Raw genomic sequence first — 19,142 nt, 5'->3', positions numbered from 1 at the left:
AGCGACACGACCCATAGCTCAGAATAGCCGGTTTCCTCATTATTAAAGGTGACATATCAGGCTTTTTTCATCAATATATATTGGTCTAAGAGGTCCCCAAAACATGTCTTCTTCTGTCTCCTCTTCTTCAGTCCTCCTCAGAACAGTCTGTTTTCTCTCTGACCACGCCCCCTCAGGAAGTGGATGTGGCCTCGGCTCTCCAGCACGTTTATCTAATGTTTACATGTTGGCTGAATATACACGGCTGCTCAGAGATCACGTTACTTCAACCCTCTGAATCTGATCCAGAATCTGATCCTGACGGAGAGGCGCCTGCAGCAGGACCTTTCTGAACCATTGGTCCCAGATTTAGTGTTTCTTGTTGTTTTATTTATCAGTATGTAGACGTATGTCTTGGTACACAGCTACGAGCATGAAGCTATGTGGCTATGCTAACTAGCGCTAGCACTTTTCCATGAAAAATAAAAATCATCCACTAGATCTTCAAATCTGCAGACGTGGGGAGTAAAACCGACCTTTGCCAGAAAGGCAGCAGGACCTTTCTGAAGGATTGGTCACAGATTTAGTGTTTCTTGTTGTTTTATTTGTCAGTATGTCGACGTGTGTCTTGGTACACAGCTACAGCTACGACATGTAGCTATGCTAACTAGCGCTAGCACTTTTCCATGACAAATAAAAATCATCCACTAGAGCTTCAAATCTGCAGACGTGGGGAGTAAAACCGTGTGTTTATTAAGACAGCCTACAACTAGCATGCCTCCCTCCTAGGCTCCTTGCTAGCACACATGTGTGCAGGTAATGAAAAACGGAGGAGGGGTATCGCCCACCCCTAATATCAACCAGTTCTTATAAATAGAGAAATGATCTATTAAGGGTGACACTTTTTCATTTCAGTAGCATGCTGCAAACGTGTTTGATTCAGCTGTAAAGTTGGGCGTTTTAGAACTGGGCCTTATGAGGAATGACTCGCTTTTGAAGACAGCCTCTAGTGGCCACTTGGGGAACTACAGTTTTTGGGAAGCACTTTGTGTTTTGTATTATTTCAGTCAGGAGAGTTGAATTTAAGTGAAAAATTCATAATTTTATAAGTATAAAAGTTATGAGGAATGTGCAATGTCTATTGAGGAGCTGTTTGAAACATTTTATTCAAACAGTCCAAAACTTTTTAATATCCTAAAGCTGAAATCGGTATTCAAACTTCCCCTACCATTCATTTTGCGAGGCGACCTGCCACCTCAACGTGACCTCCCAGCCTCTCCAAAAGAAAGGCTCTGCACTGAGCAGTGTCTCTGCTCAGCTCTGCTCTGTTAGCATGACCCTACCGAGGACGGGGCTCATTCATGATTCACACACACACACACACACACACACACACACACACACACACACACACACACACACACACACACAGGGAAGGCTTGATTTTAATTTCAGCGTGCGTGTTAACAAGTCAGAGCTCTCAGACTGACAGCGAGAATCCAGAGAAAAGAGGGCTCAACTATTTTTACCACCGGCTGCGTGCATCTCTCGGCCAAACTAGACGGATCAGTGACCTTATGTAAACAATATTTGTGTCTTACAATGTACAAACATGCAGGATGAACTGAGGGTCTGGAGCTGGATGTTGATGAGACGAGTAAGAGGTGACAGGACTTCAAGGAGGGGTGCAGTGACTGAACTGAAATGACTCTAAAGACTCTTCAGCTGGTCCAAAACGCTGCAGCAGCTGGTGTACTGACTAGGACTAGGAAGAGAGAGCAGATCTCTCCCGTGTTCTGGCTCCCCATAAAATCTTGAATAGAATCTAAAATCCTTCTTCTGACCTTCAAAGCTCTTAATAGTCAGCCACCTTTGTATCTTAAAGAGCTCACAGTGCCCTATTACCCCCTCTAGAATTCTACACTCCCAGCATGCAGGCCTGCTAAAGTCTCTAAAAGTAGTATGGGAGGTTGAGCCTTCAGTTATCAGGCCCCTCTTCTTTGGAATCATGTACCAGTCGAGATCCAGGAGGCAGACACTCTCTCTACCTTTAAGAGTAGGCTTCAAACTTTCCTTTTTGATAAAGCTTATAGTTAGAGCTGGATCAGGCTTGGACCAGGTCTTAGTTCTGCTGCTATAGGCTTAGACTGCCAGTAACTGACACACTAGGATCCTATCTTACCCCTCTCTCTGCCTGTCTCTTACTTTAACTCTTCCTATCCCATTAAAGTTACTAACCATAGACCTTTCTGGAGTCCCTGAGCTCCCTTGTCCCGTAGGTTTGCTGTGGACGTGCCAGACTCCAGCTGCTGCAACTACTACTATCCGTCTCTCCACTATCATCTCTCTCTCTCTTCATCTCCCTCTATCCCTCTCTCCAACACGGTCTCAGCAGATGTGTGTCTAACATGAGTCTGGTCCTGCTGGAGGTTTCTGCCTGTTAAAGGGACCTTATGTCCTTGCGCCTCATGGTGGATTAAGATGTTGGGTTAACGTGCGTAATTAGCTGATAACCGAAGCAGGAAGAGACAAAGAGGGAGAGAGGCAGGGAGATGGAGTGGTAAGAATGAGTGATGACTTCATGAATGAGTATGAAAAAGACTTCCTGCTTGATCTTACACTGAACCTCTCAGAGCAGGTAAGTACTCAAGGACGTTTCCTTCCAAGTCTTTCTCTGACACCTTTCTTTTGTCTCTTTGTCTGCAGCAGAGAGGTTAAAGCTTACCACAGCTGCATTCACTGTAAATACAAGGGTAAGGGTTTCCTTACTCTCCAGTGAGCTGTGTTACATATGGATTAATTCCCAGAATAGTGAGGTCATAGCTCGCCGCTGTCCTCCTGATTGAGGCCAAAACAAGGCCACATTACGTCCCTGAAGGCTAAGTTACAGGAGCTGCTCCCTGATCTGTCTTTGGTCTTGAGTCAATTGAATTGAACTCCAGCAGATGCTCAGGAAACAGACTCCTGGTTCAAGTCTTTGTCCGTTTCATTCTGCAGGAAAATAAAGCCTCATGTAATTCACTGCAGAACAGGAGAAAGATAAAGAAACCCTCTTATTAGGACCCTTAGGTTTCTTTCCTTCTACCTAGCAAAGTAAATTGTCTTTTGGGAGCCTTCAACATGACCGAAAACTCACTAAACTTGACACACCCCTGCCTGACATGTCAAGCCTTCACTGAGCCAGGACCCTCAGCAAGGCCTGGTCCATCGTGGCTGACCCGTGCCATCCTCTTTTTCTTGAATTTTTGCCGGCTTTCCTCAGGCCACAGATTCGCGATGCCGAAAAGCAGGACAAATAGGAAAAGAAACTCTTTTGTAGCGATAGCAGCTAGCCTGCTTAACGATGCTGCATTATTGTTGGTTCCATGTTGTTACTGTTTTGTTTGTTCACCCCTGACTGAAAGACAAATTGCCCCCCGGGGATAATAAAGAAACCTTGAACCTTGAACACACTCATCAGGCCTGGTGAAAATTTTGATATTCTTTTGGTCCCGTGCAAAAAGTCCCGAAAGTCGCTCAATAGCGTCCCCTTCTTTCCAACTGGGCACCCCCTCAACACGGTTCAACCTACATGCATGACATTTTATCACATATCTATCAAGCCAAGACCTACAAAAAAGACACCTAATGTCATATTGAAATCCCAACAGGAAGTCGGCCATCTTTTTTTTCTTCTGTTCTTCACCTGATTCACATGGGTACGTATTTAAGAGATCTTGCCGAGGCCTTTTCTCCGATCAACTCCAAACCATGCACATTCTGTAGTAAACACATTGACGATTCAATATAGGCTTAGACTGCCAGAAAGTGACACACTGGGATCCTCTCTCTCCTCTGTTTGCCTGTCACTTACTTTAAGTCTTCCTGTCCCATTAAAGTTACTAACCATAGACCTTTCTGGAGTCTCTGAGCTCCCTTGTCCCGTAGGTTTGCTCTGACCTGCTGCTGTGGACATTCCAGACTCCAGTTGCTACAACTACTACTATCCATCTCACCACTACTATCCTCTCTCTCTTCATCTCCCTCTATCCCTCTCTCCAACACGGTCTCTTTTGGTCCCGTGCAAAAAGTCCCAAAAGTTGCTCAATAGCGCCCCCTTCTTTCCAACTGGGCACCCCCTCAACACGGTTCAACCTACATGCATGACATTTAATCACATATCTATCAAGCCAAGACCTACAAAAAATACACCTAATGTCATAATGAAATCCCAACAGGAAGTCGGCCATCTTTTTTTTCTTCAGTTTTTCACCTGATTTGCAAGGGTACGTATTTAAGGGATCATGCCCTAGGCCTTTTCTCTGATCAACTCCAAACCATGCACATTCTGTAGTAAACACACTGACGATTCAAAGTTATCAGAAAAAAATTTAGTAATCTAAAAATTATGGGCGTGGCAGACATTCAGGCGATGCATCAAACGCACATGTCTCGCCATAAACAGGAAATAATAATTTAACAATATAATAATAATTTTATTTATAGAGCGCTTTCAATAAAAATGCTTTACAAAGCTTAAAAACAAATAACAAAAAGAGACACAACACACCATAAGAAACATCAGCAGTAAACAGCTGGGTCTTCAGCTTTGCTTTAAATACATCAATGGAACATGCTAACCTAATGTCGACAGGGAGACTGTTCCATAAAGTGGGTGCACTGGAAGAAAAGGCCCGCTCACCAATAGTCTTTTTTTTTGGACCTTAGGGACACTTAAAAGGCCAGTCCCCTGAGAGTGATGTGCCCGAGCAGGCACCAGGTTGGTGAGATAAGAGGGTGCAGAGCCGAGTCATTTACTATTTTAAAAGTCAACAGTAACACTTTAAAATCTGCTCTGGCGTGAACAGGCAACCAGTGAAGAGAGGAGAGCAAATCAAGTGCAAAATGGATTTTGGGCGGCTTTAAAATGCACAAAATCTCACCAAATCAGCCACATGCATTGGCTGCGCATCCCTTTATATATTTTGGGACTCTTGTCCAAAGAAATTCAAAAATCTGCTCCCAAGCGCCCCCTAAAGGGTTTTAAAGAAGGGTAAAATAACCCTCCCCATAGAGTTTTTTTTTATCTACGTGCACGATTTCGGACATGCATATTCAGGGCATCAGGACACACAAAAAAGCCTCTTGCACCCATATCCTAAAACCAATAGGAAGAGCGCCACCTAGCTTTGAATGTGAAAAATGCCCCCCAAGGTAAGGTGCATATTCTTACGGTACACAGCAACACCTGCTGCACATGAGGCGGTGGCACACATCAGGTGGTGGCTGCAGGTGTGCGAGGGCCCGTTCATCGCCGCTTGCGACTTTGATTTGTCTTCTTTTTTAATTTTCCCCAAAAAAATCCTGATCTGTTTTTATCCCTCCATCTTCGCCGTCATTTCCTCTCTGCTGATTTCTTCCCTCTTTCAGCAACAAAGTCACAAACACTCTAGTCATCCTCTCGCTCTTCAGTGGCTTTTTACCTTTCAACAACTTCCTCGCAAGTGGCTGCAAATCAGAGTGCAGGATAACATTTCAAAGAATCCCTCCAGAGGTGGCATGTGAGGGGAGATGTTTCAGTGACACAGAGCATGCAAAGGAAACAGCTTTTCAGATGACAGGTCCGGTTTGAAGCGGGAAAGGTCTTTCTGTGTTTTGATCCTTGGAGAGTTTAAATCAAAACCGCGATTAGCTCTTTATTAAAAGACAATTAATATCTTTTGTTCCATCCGACCGTCAGCAGCATGTCCTGTGGACTCTCTCTGTGACTTTGACTTTGATGAAAATGTGTCTCATTTACATTTTTATAGTTCCTGACCTTTCAAAATTGATGCATGAAATTTTCCTGACAGCAGAATGGAACAGAGCTAATGTCTCTCTCTCTCTCTCTCTCTTCTTCATCATTATGCATCCGTGGCTAGAAGTTGGCACTGTCCTGAAACTAGCTCCTGTAGTGACGTGTTCAGGTACAGCCTGCAGAATGAAAGGCTGAGATGAGCGTGGATTCAGAAAGAGAGAGAAATGCAGCAGAAGAGCAAAATAATGACAGGTTCAGAGAGACGTATTAGTTATGAATTAGAGCCTTAACTTTCAGTAAAGAGAAAAGTGTTTAAGGAAATGAAACTGCATGTGATTATTTGAGCGGGACGGCAGGGTGTGTGTTGTGGAGAAATATTGTACTTGGTAATTAGGTTGGATTCTTGGATGAAAGGATACATCACAGTGCCAGTGTTTCCTCTTCTGAAACTAATCAGACAGATTTACACGCACGCTCCGCCTGGTGTCAGCCCGCTGACAATAAAACATCCAGCGTGGAACGTCTCATCTGTCTCACCACGGTGAAGACAGCAAAGATAACAGGCCTGTCATCACACAGAGAGAGACTCGAGAGGGTAAACAAGGAGCGTGAAAAGTGCTTTATTATACCTGCACTGCAAAAAGTCAACGTGTGATATTTACTCCACAGGAAACGTATCGAAGTGCATCCTGTTGTTTGTTTCCTGCCTTTGTTTACATCCTCAATAGCCTCCTTAAAGTGCTCCATCAAGTTTCTTTAGATAATTCCCTTAAACATCATGTTTAGTCCTCAGGTCTGATACTGGAGCAGGATTAGCAAACAGATGTACGTTTTCTGTTGAAGTTTCAGATGGAGAAACTCTCAATCAATCAATCAATCAATCAATCAATCAATCAATCAATCAATCAATCAATCTTTATTTGTATAGCGCTAAATCACAACAAACGTTATCTCAAGACGCTTTTACAAACATAGGAGGTCTAGACCACACTATGTCAAATTATGAACAGAGACCCAACTTCAAGACAGGGTAAGACTTAGTCTGACCCCACCTTAATCCATCATGAGCATTGCACATTGCAGTATTTAGCTAGCTACAGTGGTGAGGAAAAACTTCTTTAACAGGCAGAAACCTCAGGCAGAACCAGACTCATGTTAGACACACATCATGCCTCGACTGAGTTGGGTCTGGAAAGACGGATAGAGGGGAGTAAGAGAGAGAGGTGATAGTGATGAGACGAGTAGTAGAAGCTGTTGCCGCTGGAGTCCAGCAAGTCCGTATCAGCTGGAGTCCAGATCGTCCGCAGCAGGAGGATGTCTACGGCAGCTCAGAGGAATCTACGAGACAAGGGAGCTCAGGGACTCCAGAAAGGACTATGGTTAGTAACTTTAATGGGACAGGTAGAGTTAAAGTAAGTGATGGGGGTTGGGGGGAAGGGGGTGAGCTAGGATCCCAGTGTGTCGGTGCGCCAGTTCCCCCTGGCAGTCTAGGCCTATAGCAGCATAACAAAAGCTGGTCCAAGCCTGATCCAGCTCTAACTATAAGCTTTATCAAAAAGGAAAGTTTGAAGCCTCCTCTTAAAAGTAGAGAGGGTGTCTGCCTCCCGGACTCTGACTGGTAGATGATTCCAAAGGAGAGGGGCCTGATCACTGAAGGTTCTACCTCCCATACTACTTTAAGAGATTTTAGGTACAACTAGCAAGCCTGCATGGATTTTGTGTAGGCCTGAGTAATGCGATACAGTTATTTGTCAGCAACCTTGTGTAAGATTGCATGTGGTGTGTAACTAAAGGGCCAAAAATATGTGACTGAGTCATCCTGTAAGATTTCAAGATACAAGATACAACAGCTTTTTATGTCATTACACTGATGTGCAAAGATAACAATACAATAAAACTGTGTTTTCCCTCCCTGAGTTAAAGAACATTACATAACCTCAAAAATCCAAAGTTCAGCAATTTAAACATTAAAATAACACATTTGATATTAATAACTTGATATGCAAGGTGATGTGAAAACAATTCCATTGCACCTAAGCATCCGTGCAATGTAAGGTAACATGCATTATTAAAGTATGCAGATAATTCATTTTTATTTATTTGTTTATTTTTGTTTGTTTATGTTTGCAGTTTTTCTTTTGAAGGTATTTCTTGGGGCTTTTTTTTACCTTTGTTGATAGGACAACTGAAGAGAGACGGGAAATGTGGGGAGAGAGTGGGGGAACGGCGACGACTATAACCTCGATACATGGAGTTTTTTTTTGTGACATGTTACTGTCACATTAAGATTATAGGAGGTAACCGGAGCACCCGGGGAAAACTCCATACAGATCTCTCTTTGTTAAAGTACTTCGTCCTTGAGATCTGGGGAATGAATCTTCTCTATTGGGCCAAACGATTGTACTTTTAAAAATCTGAATCCGAATCCAAGTCAGATGCTTCCTCAAGACCACATGGGAAGTACTCAGGCTCCAGCTCTTCCGTCAAATCCAAGTCAGACGCTTCTTCAAGATCACTTGGGGCCTTGATACATGGGTTTTTTTTGTGTGACATGTTACTGTCATATTAAGATTATAGGAGGTAACCGGAGCACCCGGGGAAAACTCCAACATAATCTCTACAGATCTCTCTTTGTTAAAGTACTTCTTCCTTGGAATCTGGAAAATGAATCTTCTCTATTGGGCCAAACGATTGTACTTTTGATAATATTCCTAATCCCAATCCGAGTCAGACATTTCCTCCCACACATCTGAACAGTCCTCAGAATCCAACTCGTCGTCACTGTCGAGGCAAATCTTATGTATTGTTGTGATCTGGTAATGTGTGGAAAAAGAAGATGTAGAATAGCCAAAGTATCTATAATCAGCTTTAAAGTCAGATTCGCAACAGTATGACCGAATCTTAGAGGGAAAGGTGCACTCTTCGGTATAGGTGCTAAAGAACGAGTATGTGCCTTTATTATAGGTCCGACACATAACTTTAGTCTGAAGCAGTTTCTCATAGCTGAAACAAGCACTGCCAGTAACAATAACAATGGTGGTTGAAGCATCTACAACTGTCCCGGGACGTCGAACTACAATTTGATTTCTTGAGGTGCCATCAGTTGTTCTTTCTCTGTGATCAGCTCCAGGCTCCACCTCTTCTGTCGCATCCAATTCAGGCTCTTCCTCAAGATCACCTGGGAAGTACTCACGCTCCAGTTCTTCTGTCACATCCATTTCAGACACTATGGCAGCTTCCACATCTTCAGCTATGCCAGCGTTTGCAAGTCTTGCTCTGACCATGTTGAGGCAAACTATTACTTTTCTGTAAGCAAAGTTTAAAAGTCTTGCAGCTCCTCTAAAAGGAAAGAGTAAAATATATTTTGCTCTGTCCCAAAATGCCTGGACTCCTGGGCATAAGCTTGTAAAGGGACTTTCTTGTAGAGGTTCCAAATGTTCGTTGATGCAGACCACTTTAGGCGTCAGGTCTATCTTTACCTGGGGTTGTACTTGATTGTTGTAAGAGTTATCAGGTGCAGGTACTGTTGGGGTACGACCAATAACAGACATGATAAAGCTACTTAAAGATTCTTGAATCCGGTGAAGCACTTGAGGTATCCAGATGGCTGACATTATGGCCAAGGGTGTGAGTTAACAAGAGAATACAATCCTTAGTGCTATATAAATAAAGTTGACTTGACTTGACTTGTGTGTGTGTCTTTCAGGCAGAGGTGAAACAGATTGCAGTTTATACCTGTGATAACCTGATATATATATATAGGAGGTCAGCAACGTGTCACAAGGTCAGAGAACAGCCTGTTTAAGTGTTTTTGAGAAGTTGAGACGTGACATCACAAAGATCAAAGAACTATTTAAAAAAAATATATTTTAGTGTTTTAGAAGATGGTGACATCACAAAGATCAAAGGACTATTTAAAAAAAATGATATTTTAGTGTTTTAGAAGGTGGTGACATCACAAAGATCAAAGAACTATTTAAAAAATGATATTTTAGTGTTTTAGAAGATGGTGACATCACAAAGCTCACAGGACTTCTTAAAAAATGGTCCATCCCTCAACACATCTATGGGTTCATTTTTCTCCAACAGCCATTGTGCCACCCACAGGAAATACATGGTACTGACATTTACATACAATACCCGATCTCTTCCAAATTTAGCATATGTCACCATGGTCCCTGCCTTAACTCATCTACATAAACATTATGCCCATATGAATATCAATCAATCAATCTTTATTTGTATAGCGCCAAATCACAACAAACGTTATCTCAAGACACTTTTACAAACATAGGAGGTCTAGACCACTCTATGTCAATGTATATCTAATCTATCAGAATATATATCTTAAAAAAAAGAAATGTTCATCAAAGACGACAGATTGGCCATAATTCTCCTGTCAGCCACCACCTCCACAGGGTCCAGGACTGAGCTGGCCTTCTTCACCAGTGTGTTCAGTCTTACTCTCCTGTATCCTGTCCACCCACAGCAGGTTTAATCCTTCCAGTGTGGCGTTTGTGTCCGATGTTAGCTCTGTTAGCATGATACTACTCTGCCAGTATTGCCTCTGGTGCTGGGTTAGCTCGTCCACCTTATCGTAGATAGATCTTACATTCTCCATAATAGTGGGTGGAAGGACAGGTCCATGTCGTCTTTTCTTAGCTTGCACCTCAATACCAGCACGTCGTCCTTGCCTCCTTCTCCTCAGCTCGCAGGGAACATCGGGCCTAGTATTGTTTAGCATCAACATGCTACGGGCAGCTAATAGCGCCACCTATTGGACACAAGAGGTATTTACTCTCAGAACATGTTTTTAACATGCTTGTGATCACAACTCTTGCTATATTGATCTGTGATGAACAGTCCTTCAGAACCAAGGGAGAAGTTCCCTTGGCTGGTGGTGAAGCTTTCAGCAGTGTGTCTGCCCCCTGGTGGCTGGCTGCAGTATAGGTCAAAAAATATGCTCCCCCATTCATTTGAATGGGGGAGCCGCCGTAGAGCCACCGTAGAGGGAAACTTCACAGGACACACAGCGTCTTGTGACGTTACGCTGTAGGGCGGAGCTTATTACAGTAGCTTCACAGGCTCTGGCTGCACAATGGCTGCGCCCAGGAGCGGGATTTTTTGGCTTCAGAACCGTACAATGGGAAGAGGCGGAGCAATGCTGTCCATTTTTATTTACAGTCTATGTTCAGAACGCAATTAAAGTCACAGCAGCACCTACTGGTGACAGGCAGTACTGCAATGTACACAGCTGATTACTGCACGAGTATGCTCACAGTTTCAGCCTAGGCCTTTAAAGTGCAGCACAGCAAAACCTGCTGCACATCAGGCGATGGCGCACATCAGGCGGTGCTTGTACGAGGGCCCGTACATATCTGCTTGTGGGTGTAATTTAGTTTTGTGTTTTTCATTGAGTCAAGTTCCAAAAATGCACACCAGATCTTATCTGTAGAATTGACTCTTGATAATGAGCATTAGTGCTATTGTTGCTCTCAATGCTGTGAGCTGTGCTGTTGGTCATAATTATAATTAGTAATGAAATAAAGGCCCTCTTGCTTTGCCGGTATCCTTGCCAACCGGCAAAACACAAACACGCGGCTGGTCTAAAAATTAAATAAGGACATAATCTCCTGTGAGTGCTGCTTTTTCTCTTCACTGTTCTGTGTTTTGTGACGAACAAAAGGTTGATAAGCAGCAGGATGTGTGCCGGAGAGAACATGTGTAAATATTTTAGAGCAGCAGGTTAGGAAATCTGTTTGAGGCACACATCACTGTGAGGTGTTTATTAATCGATGTATGGAAACAAAGCCAGCATCTGATGGAAATCAGACCTGTTTTTTAGTATCACGTGTTTGATTCAAACTCTGCGGTGTCTTTCTTTGTTATGTTGTCCTCTTTGTGTCCGGGGTTCTGTGGAGAGGAGTGTTATTCATTAGAGCATTGTACTGCTTTCTCAAATATCTGGTGTCGGGAGTGAAAATCTTTATTAATATTGATCTGTGAGTAGTTAGCTCTGAGCAGGGACTCAATCTTTCTCGCTCTGTTTTTATCAGAGATGACGCAGGTCTCTGTCTGTTTGTTCAGACTGGTTTGACGTGCACTGTTCTATTGTTGTAGCATTAAATCAGGTCATCACAGCACCTAACTCACATTTCTATATAATAAATCATGGACTACTTTAAGCAGAAGAAGTACTTGTCACCTCTCGGTTCACAGGTTTGGCTCAGCAGTTAAAGCATGCTCCCCGTGTACAGCAGTCACTGGCTTGACTCCCGATCTCGACCCTTTGCTGCTCAACTTCAAGCAGCAACCTCCGGTCTCAAGATATGATGCCCATACGGAAGTGTTATAAACTGCGTCCACTTGAGGCTGGCTACAGAAACACTGGAAACAACATACACACCCATTCAAAGAAGACGATCTTTGCAGCAGAAATAAACATGTTTACAGCCTGGTTAAAAAAAAAAAGCGGCCTCAAGCAGATTCTCAATGAACTGCAGTTTTTAGAACAGGGGCGTCAAACATGCGGCTCGCGGGCCAAAACCAGCCCGCGATAGGTTCAAATCCGGCCCGCGGAACCACTTTGCAAAGTGAAGAAATTACAGAGAACACATTAACTTGAATTTTTCAATGAAAGTAACTACTATTTCAGATTTGGCCTCTGGGGGGTTACATAAAATCATAGGAGTAAACCAAAACCTGAACAATGCTTTTTTTCTTAAAGTGAGAAGATAGATTACTTGCTATTTGCAAAATTCAGTTGAGATCAGGCGGCAACCTCTGGTCTATAAAATATGAGTCCAATGTGGAAGTGCTAAAAACTGCAGTTCATTGAGGATCCGCTTTAGGCTGGCTCAAGACGATCTTTACAGTAGAAATTAACATGTTTACAGCCTGGTACAAAAGACCAGTGTAGTCTGGATAGATCATTTCTCTATCGGCACACACTGTAGGGGTTGAGTTTTTTTCTAATGCAGCAATTTGGAAGATATTGAGATTATGAGTCTTCCAATGAGAGGCACAGCTGACTTGACTGACAGGCGGGAACACTGTAGTTGTTGGCTAGTCAGCCAGCCTCTTTACATCACAATAACTCGACAGCAGTCGAGCAGCATATTTTATACAGTCTATGGTGCTGACTGAGTGAACCAGAAGCTGAAAAGCGTTTTTTTTTTTTCAGGACTTTTTTTCTCAAAGTGATAAAATAAATGACTTGCTGTTTGCATAATCCGATTGAGATTCATAAAGATTTTTTTGGGCACTATAAGATGATCCACTAACTACTAACACTAGCACTACACCGCTGCATACAACACTGTCCAGCAAGCAAACTGTTCATGCTGGAACTGAGGAGTCCAAAATAGTCAACTTAACTTCTTCATTATTATAATCTACCTGTTCTTTTGCAGTAAACATTAAACTCAGTGTGAGGTGAATAGATAACTTGTGTGTTTGGTGTGTTCGCAGCAGGTCTCAGTGCTTAAAGAGCAAAAGCCCACTGTGAGACTCATCATGGCAAAAAAGACCATACAAACATATTATGTTGTGATTTTGCTGGTCCGGCCCACTTCAGATCAATTTGGGCTGCGTGTGACCCCTGAACTGAAATGAGTTTGACACCCCTGTTTTAGAACTTCTGCATTGGATTCATATTTTTTAGACCGGAGGTTGCCGCTTGGGTAACAGCTATAACTATATTAAATTCTAAATAAAATATCTGATTTCTGAATATCTGAATTATGAATCAGTGATACAGTATGCTGAAATGAATTATATATTTTTTTAAATCCCAGTTTTGTGGAATTTACAGGAAAAATAAGTGAATTAACTGCATTTAAAGTGGCGTTTGACATTATGGAGGAAAAATATGAGATCATTATTTATAAAAACTCAAAAGAAATGCCGATACTTCATTTCTAAACACTTAATATATCTTATAATTTGTGGAAATAATGTTAAGCATGTGAAGGAAATTAATACATTTTGAGATGAATCACACTGCAAAAAAATGCCCCTCCAAAAACAAGATATATATACATTACATATATATTCATTACATATTATATTCATTACAATAAAATAAAATGAAATAAAATAAAATAAGATAATGAAGTTTATGTCACAAGAATGCAAGGCATAGTGGCTTTTAGTACTTTGGAGATACACAGCGACAAAGCCAGTGTGTGAGCCTGCGTACGCTCAAAGATGGCCAGTCAGATTAATGAAATTGATTTGACAGTGGCGTAATGTTTTCTGTCTGATCTGTGTCTCATATAAAGGAAGTCCAGGCTTGTATTTGGGACACTTCAGGTCTTGTATTTGGGACGGCTGCTCATTTATCTTATAAGGACACACAGTTACATCAGACAGTCTCTGCTGCAAGCTCTTATTCCTCTGCTGTGAATGTGCCTCATGAGACTATTTATTAGCTTCCTGTTGAGAAACTGTGATGTAAGGTAATAGGTCTGCACTAACCTGAGGGTAACAAAGATAAACAGATCTTTTACACACACACACACACACACACACACACACACGCTCACACACACACACACACACACACACAAACACACACACACACACACACACACACACACACACACACACACAGAGGAAAGGACTTTATTCATTGCCCTCCAAGGTGTGTGGGGAGAGAAACTGTCTCCAGGTCACTGGGCTGCTCCACTTATTATTTGTCTTCACACACACACACACACACACACACACACACACACACACACACACACACACACACACTGCTTGGCTATCCACACATTCAGCTGTTATAAAATACGTCTGATGTTGATGACATGCTAACAAGCTGTTAATCAAACACTGTAACTCCCAAACTGACAAGAGAGTCTTTGTGAGCAGCCAGAAGGTCAGACTGACATTTTTCCAAGGAGGAGAAATATTTGATTGTAAATCAGAGAGAGTTGCAAGCTTAGTTCCCCACTGAAGTATAACCTTCCTCTCTTTTTCTTCTCTCTCTTATGATTTTCTCTGGTGTTTTTAATAATGGACGAACCAAATTGGCGCCAAAATGTTTGAAATCAAAGCCACAACATTCTCTGTGGTCATGGTCAACCACCTTGTCTTTAAAGGTGACATATCACGCTTTTTTCATCAATATATATTGGTCTAAGAGGTCCCCAAAACATGTCTTTAAAGTTTATGCTCAAAAAAACACTTTGAAATCAGATTTTGGTCTGCCTGAAAAGCCCTCTTCTTCAGTCCTCCTCAGAACAGTCTGTTTTCCCTCTGACCACGCCCCCTCAGGAAGTGGATGTGCCTCGGCTCTCCAGCACGTTGATCTAATGTTTACATGTTGGCTGAATATACACGGCTGCTCAGAGATCGCGTTACTTCAACCCTCTGAATCTGATCCTGACGGAGAGGCGCCTGTAGCAGGACCTTTCTGAAGGATTGGTCATAGATTTAGTGTTTCTTGTTGTTTTATTTATCAGTATGTGGACGTGTGTCTTGGTACACAGCTACGAACATGTAGCTATGTGGCTATGCTAACTAGCGCTAGCACTTATCCATGACAAATTGAAATCATCCACTAGATCTTCAAATCTGCAGACGTGGGGAGTAAAACCGACCTCTGCCAGAAAGGCAGCAGGACCTTTTCTGAAGGATTGGTCACAGATTTAGTGTTTCTTGTTGTTTTATTTGTCAGTATGTTGACGTGTGTCTTGGTACACAGCTACAGCTACGACTTGTAGCTATGTAGCTATGCTAACTAGCGCTAGCACTTATCCATGATAAATAAAAATCATCCACTAGATCTTCAAATCTGCAGACATGGGGAGTAAAACTGACCTTTGTGTTTATTAAGACAGCCTACAACTAGCATGCCTCCCTCCTAAGCTCCTTGTTAGCACACACGTGTGCAGGGAATGAAAAACAGAGGAGGGGTTGAGTTGTATTTATACAGTCTATGGGCTGAACAAGCTCCGAGCTCTGACTCCGTGACAGACCCGATATTGTTGTTACGTAACAAAAACAAGGAAGTCTGAAACGGCTCGTTTCACACACATTTACAGAAAGGTGGAGAAATCAGAACAGGGGCAGAATGGATTTTTTTCATTCTCGGGGGGTTTGTAGACATGCCAGGGACACATATTTCAGGTAAAGATACATTAAAAGGTCAATTTTGCATGATATGTCACCTTTAAAGCCATGGGAAACACTAATCCAAAAAAGCCACGTGAATATGAATCTTGGGATTTATTAATACTATGGAAGAGAAAGCGTATGTACCACTGAGCTTTAAAAACGTCTCATAATCCCTCAGGGGAAGTGTATTTATACTGAATCAGATCCTAAAATCCTTGTTTTACAATGTGTGTGTGTTTGTGTTCCCCTCCAGGTCGCAGGGTCCTCGCATGATGTCCAAACACACGGGTGAGCAGCTATCCAGCACCACTGTCAGCGAGGCCTCCACTGCCGTCACCTCGTCCACCGTGGACACCACGCCTGCCTCCAAGGTACGTCTCTTTATCAGTGAAGGCGTGAGCGTGCGTGTGTCCTCCCTCACCTCTTCAGGCTCACCTCGTGGATGTTCCTTTCTGCTGTAACAACCTGCTCAGTATACATCATCCCGGACACCTGAACACACTTACCTCTTCTCAGATTTACGTGACCGCTTTCCCCAGCAGTGCTAGCGTGAACTTTCCCTCACAACAACAACAACCAAGTCAAACAGTTACAGGGATGCACCGAGTGTACTTCATCTCATCTTGTTAATAAAAATGAAACAAATGTGGTCAAAAATGTTGTACGGTTAGAAAAGGTCGACCTCCCAAAATATAGTATGGGAGGTACAGGCTTCAGTTTTCAGGCACCTCGCCTTTGGAATCATATACCAGTCAGATGGTCAGACAACTTTGTATCTTAAAAAGCTCATAGTGCCCTAGAACCCCTCTAGAACACTACGCTCCCAACATGCAGGCCTGCTGGTCGTCCCTACAGTCTCTAAAGTAGTATGGGAGGTTGAGCCTTCAGTTATCAGGCATCTCTCCTTTGGAATCATCTACCAGTCAGAGTCCGGGAGGCAGACACCCTCTCTACTTTTAAGAGCAGGCTTCAAACTTTCCTTTTTGATAAAGCTTATAGTTAGAGCTGGATCAGGCTTGGACCAGCTCTTAGTTATGCTGCTATAGGCTTAGACTGACACACTGGGATTCTAACTCTCCCCTCTCTCTGCCTGTCACTTACTTTAAGTCTTCCTGTCCCATTAAAGTTACTAACCATAAGGGGAGCTGGTGGCCTAGCGGTCTAAGCGCCCCACGTTTAGAGGCTACAGTCCTCGTCGCAGAGGTCTCCGGTTCGCTTCACGGCCGGTCGACCATTTCCTGCATGTCTATCCCCACTCTCCACTCCCCACATTTCCTGTCTCTCTTCAGCTGTCCTATTAATAAAGGCAAAAAATACAACTTTAAAACAAACACAAAAAAAAGTTACTAACCATAGACCTTTCTGGAGTCTCTGAGCTCCCTTGTCCCGTAGGTTTGCTCTGGCCTACTGCTGTTGATGTGCCAGACTCCAGCTGCTACAACTACTACTATCCATCTCACTCTCTCTATTCATCTCCCTCTTTCCAACCCCAACACGGTCTCAGCAGATGTGTGTCTAACATGAGTCTGGTCCTGCTGGAGGTTTCTGCCTGTTAAAGGAAGTTTGTCCTTGCCACTGTAACTTGCTAAATGCTGCAAAGTGCTCTGCTCATGGTGGATTAAGATGAGATCAGACTGAGTCCTGTCTGTAAGATGGGACTGGATCTGATCCGGTCTTGATGTTGGGTCTTTGTTAAAGGTGACATATCACGCTTTTTTCATCAATATATATTGGTCAAAGAGGTCCCCAAAACATGTCTTTAAAGTTTATGCTCAAAAAAACACTTTGAAATCAGATTTTGGTCTGCCTGAAAAGCCCTCTTCTTCAGCCCTCCTCAGAACACTCTGTTTTCTCTCTGACCACGCCCCCTCAGGAAGTGGATGTGCCTCGGCTGTCCAGCATGTTGATCTAATGTTTACATGGCTGAATATACACGGCTGCTCAGAGATCACTTTTTTTTCAACCCTCTGAATCTGATCCAGAATCTGATCCTGACGGAGAGGCGCCTGTAGCAGGACCTTTCTGAACCATTGGTCACAGATTTAGTGTTTCTTGTTGTTTTATTTATCAGTATGTTGACGTGTGTCTTGGTACACAGCTACAGCTACAGCTACGAACATGTAGCTATGTGGCTATGCTAATTAGCGCTAGCACTTATCCATGATAAATAAAAATCATCCACTAGATCTTCAAATCTGCAGACGTGGGGAGTAAACCTGACCTCTGCCAGAAAGGCAGCAGGACCTTTTCTGAAGGATTGGTCACAGATTTAGTGTTTCTTGTTGTTTTATTTGTCAGCATGTAGACGTGTGTCTTGGTACACAGCTACGACATGTAGCTATGTAGCTATGCTAACTAGCGCTAGCACTTTTCCATGACAAATAAAAATCATCCACTAGATCTTCAAATCTGCAGATGTGGGGAGTAAAACCGACCTTTGTGTTTATTAAGACAGCCTACAACTAGCATGCCTCCCTCCTAAGCTCCTTGTTAGCACACATTTGTGCAGGTAATGAAAAACGGAGGAGGGGTTGAGTTGTATTTTATACAGTCTATGGGCTGAACAAGCTCCGAGCTCTGACTCCGTGACAGACCGGATATTGTTGTGACGTAACAAAAACACGGAAGTCTGAAACGGCTCGTTTCACACACATTTACAGAAAGGTGGAGAAATCAGAACAGGGGCAGAATGGATTTTTTTCATTCTCGGGGGGTTTGTAGACAGGGACACATATTTCAGGTAGAGAACCATTAAAAAGTCCATTTTGCATGATATGTCACCTTTAATAACAGAACATAGAGTACGGTCTAAGAGTCTGAGGATAACGAAAGCAGAGGTAGTTTAAGTCGTCTCTCTGATTCTGTTTCTCTGACCTGGTTGTTATCAGCAGGCTGAAGAGTTGAGACCATGAGGCCTCACTGTGTGAAAGTTGGAGGAGAGGGGGCTGTTGTTGATTAAAGAGCCGTTCCTGGCTTTTAGATGTGTTGTAATTACACTCGAGTCCTCCCTTTATGTTTTGTGGGAAGTGGTACAGCGGGGCACAAAGGCAGCATCGATTCTGACTTTTCATTTAATGAACTAATTATCTTGTGTTTCCTTCAGGCACTTAACAAGTAACCTTAACAGTCTATCTTGATTTGGATTCCTTTGGTAAATCACTTACGTTTATTGCAGCGAATTACAAACAGAATAACCTTTCATGATACTTTTATATCATGACCAAACAGTTAATATTCAATCTTAACTATAGTAGCAGTGCTG

The 19,142-nt window shown here is 42.8% G+C and overlaps 1 protein-coding gene across 1 annotated transcript in view; it reads left to right on the top strand.

Moving 5' to 3' along the window:
* The window catches only part of LOC117814264 (pleckstrin homology domain-containing family A member 7-like), a 289,372-nt gene that overhangs the window by 160,737 nt on the left and 109,493 nt on the right, over window positions 1-19,142 (top strand). Inside the window, exon 5 of the mRNA XM_034685487.1 lies at window positions 16,134-16,251. Coding sequence (XP_034541378.1) covers window positions 16,134-16,251 — 118 coding nt within the window. The remainder of the gene's footprint in view (window positions 1-16,133; window positions 16,252-19,142) is intronic.

The sequence above is a fragment of the Notolabrus celidotus genome, chromosome 6 (genome assembly GCF_009762535.1).
Source record: "Notolabrus celidotus isolate fNotCel1 chromosome 6, fNotCel1.pri, whole genome shotgun sequence".
In the NCBI taxonomy this organism is placed as follows: domain Eukaryota; kingdom Metazoa; phylum Chordata; class Actinopteri; order Labriformes; family Labridae; genus Notolabrus; species Notolabrus celidotus.
The sequence above is the reverse complement of the archived record's forward strand: the minus strand, read 5'-3'. Positions and strand labels throughout refer to the sequence as shown.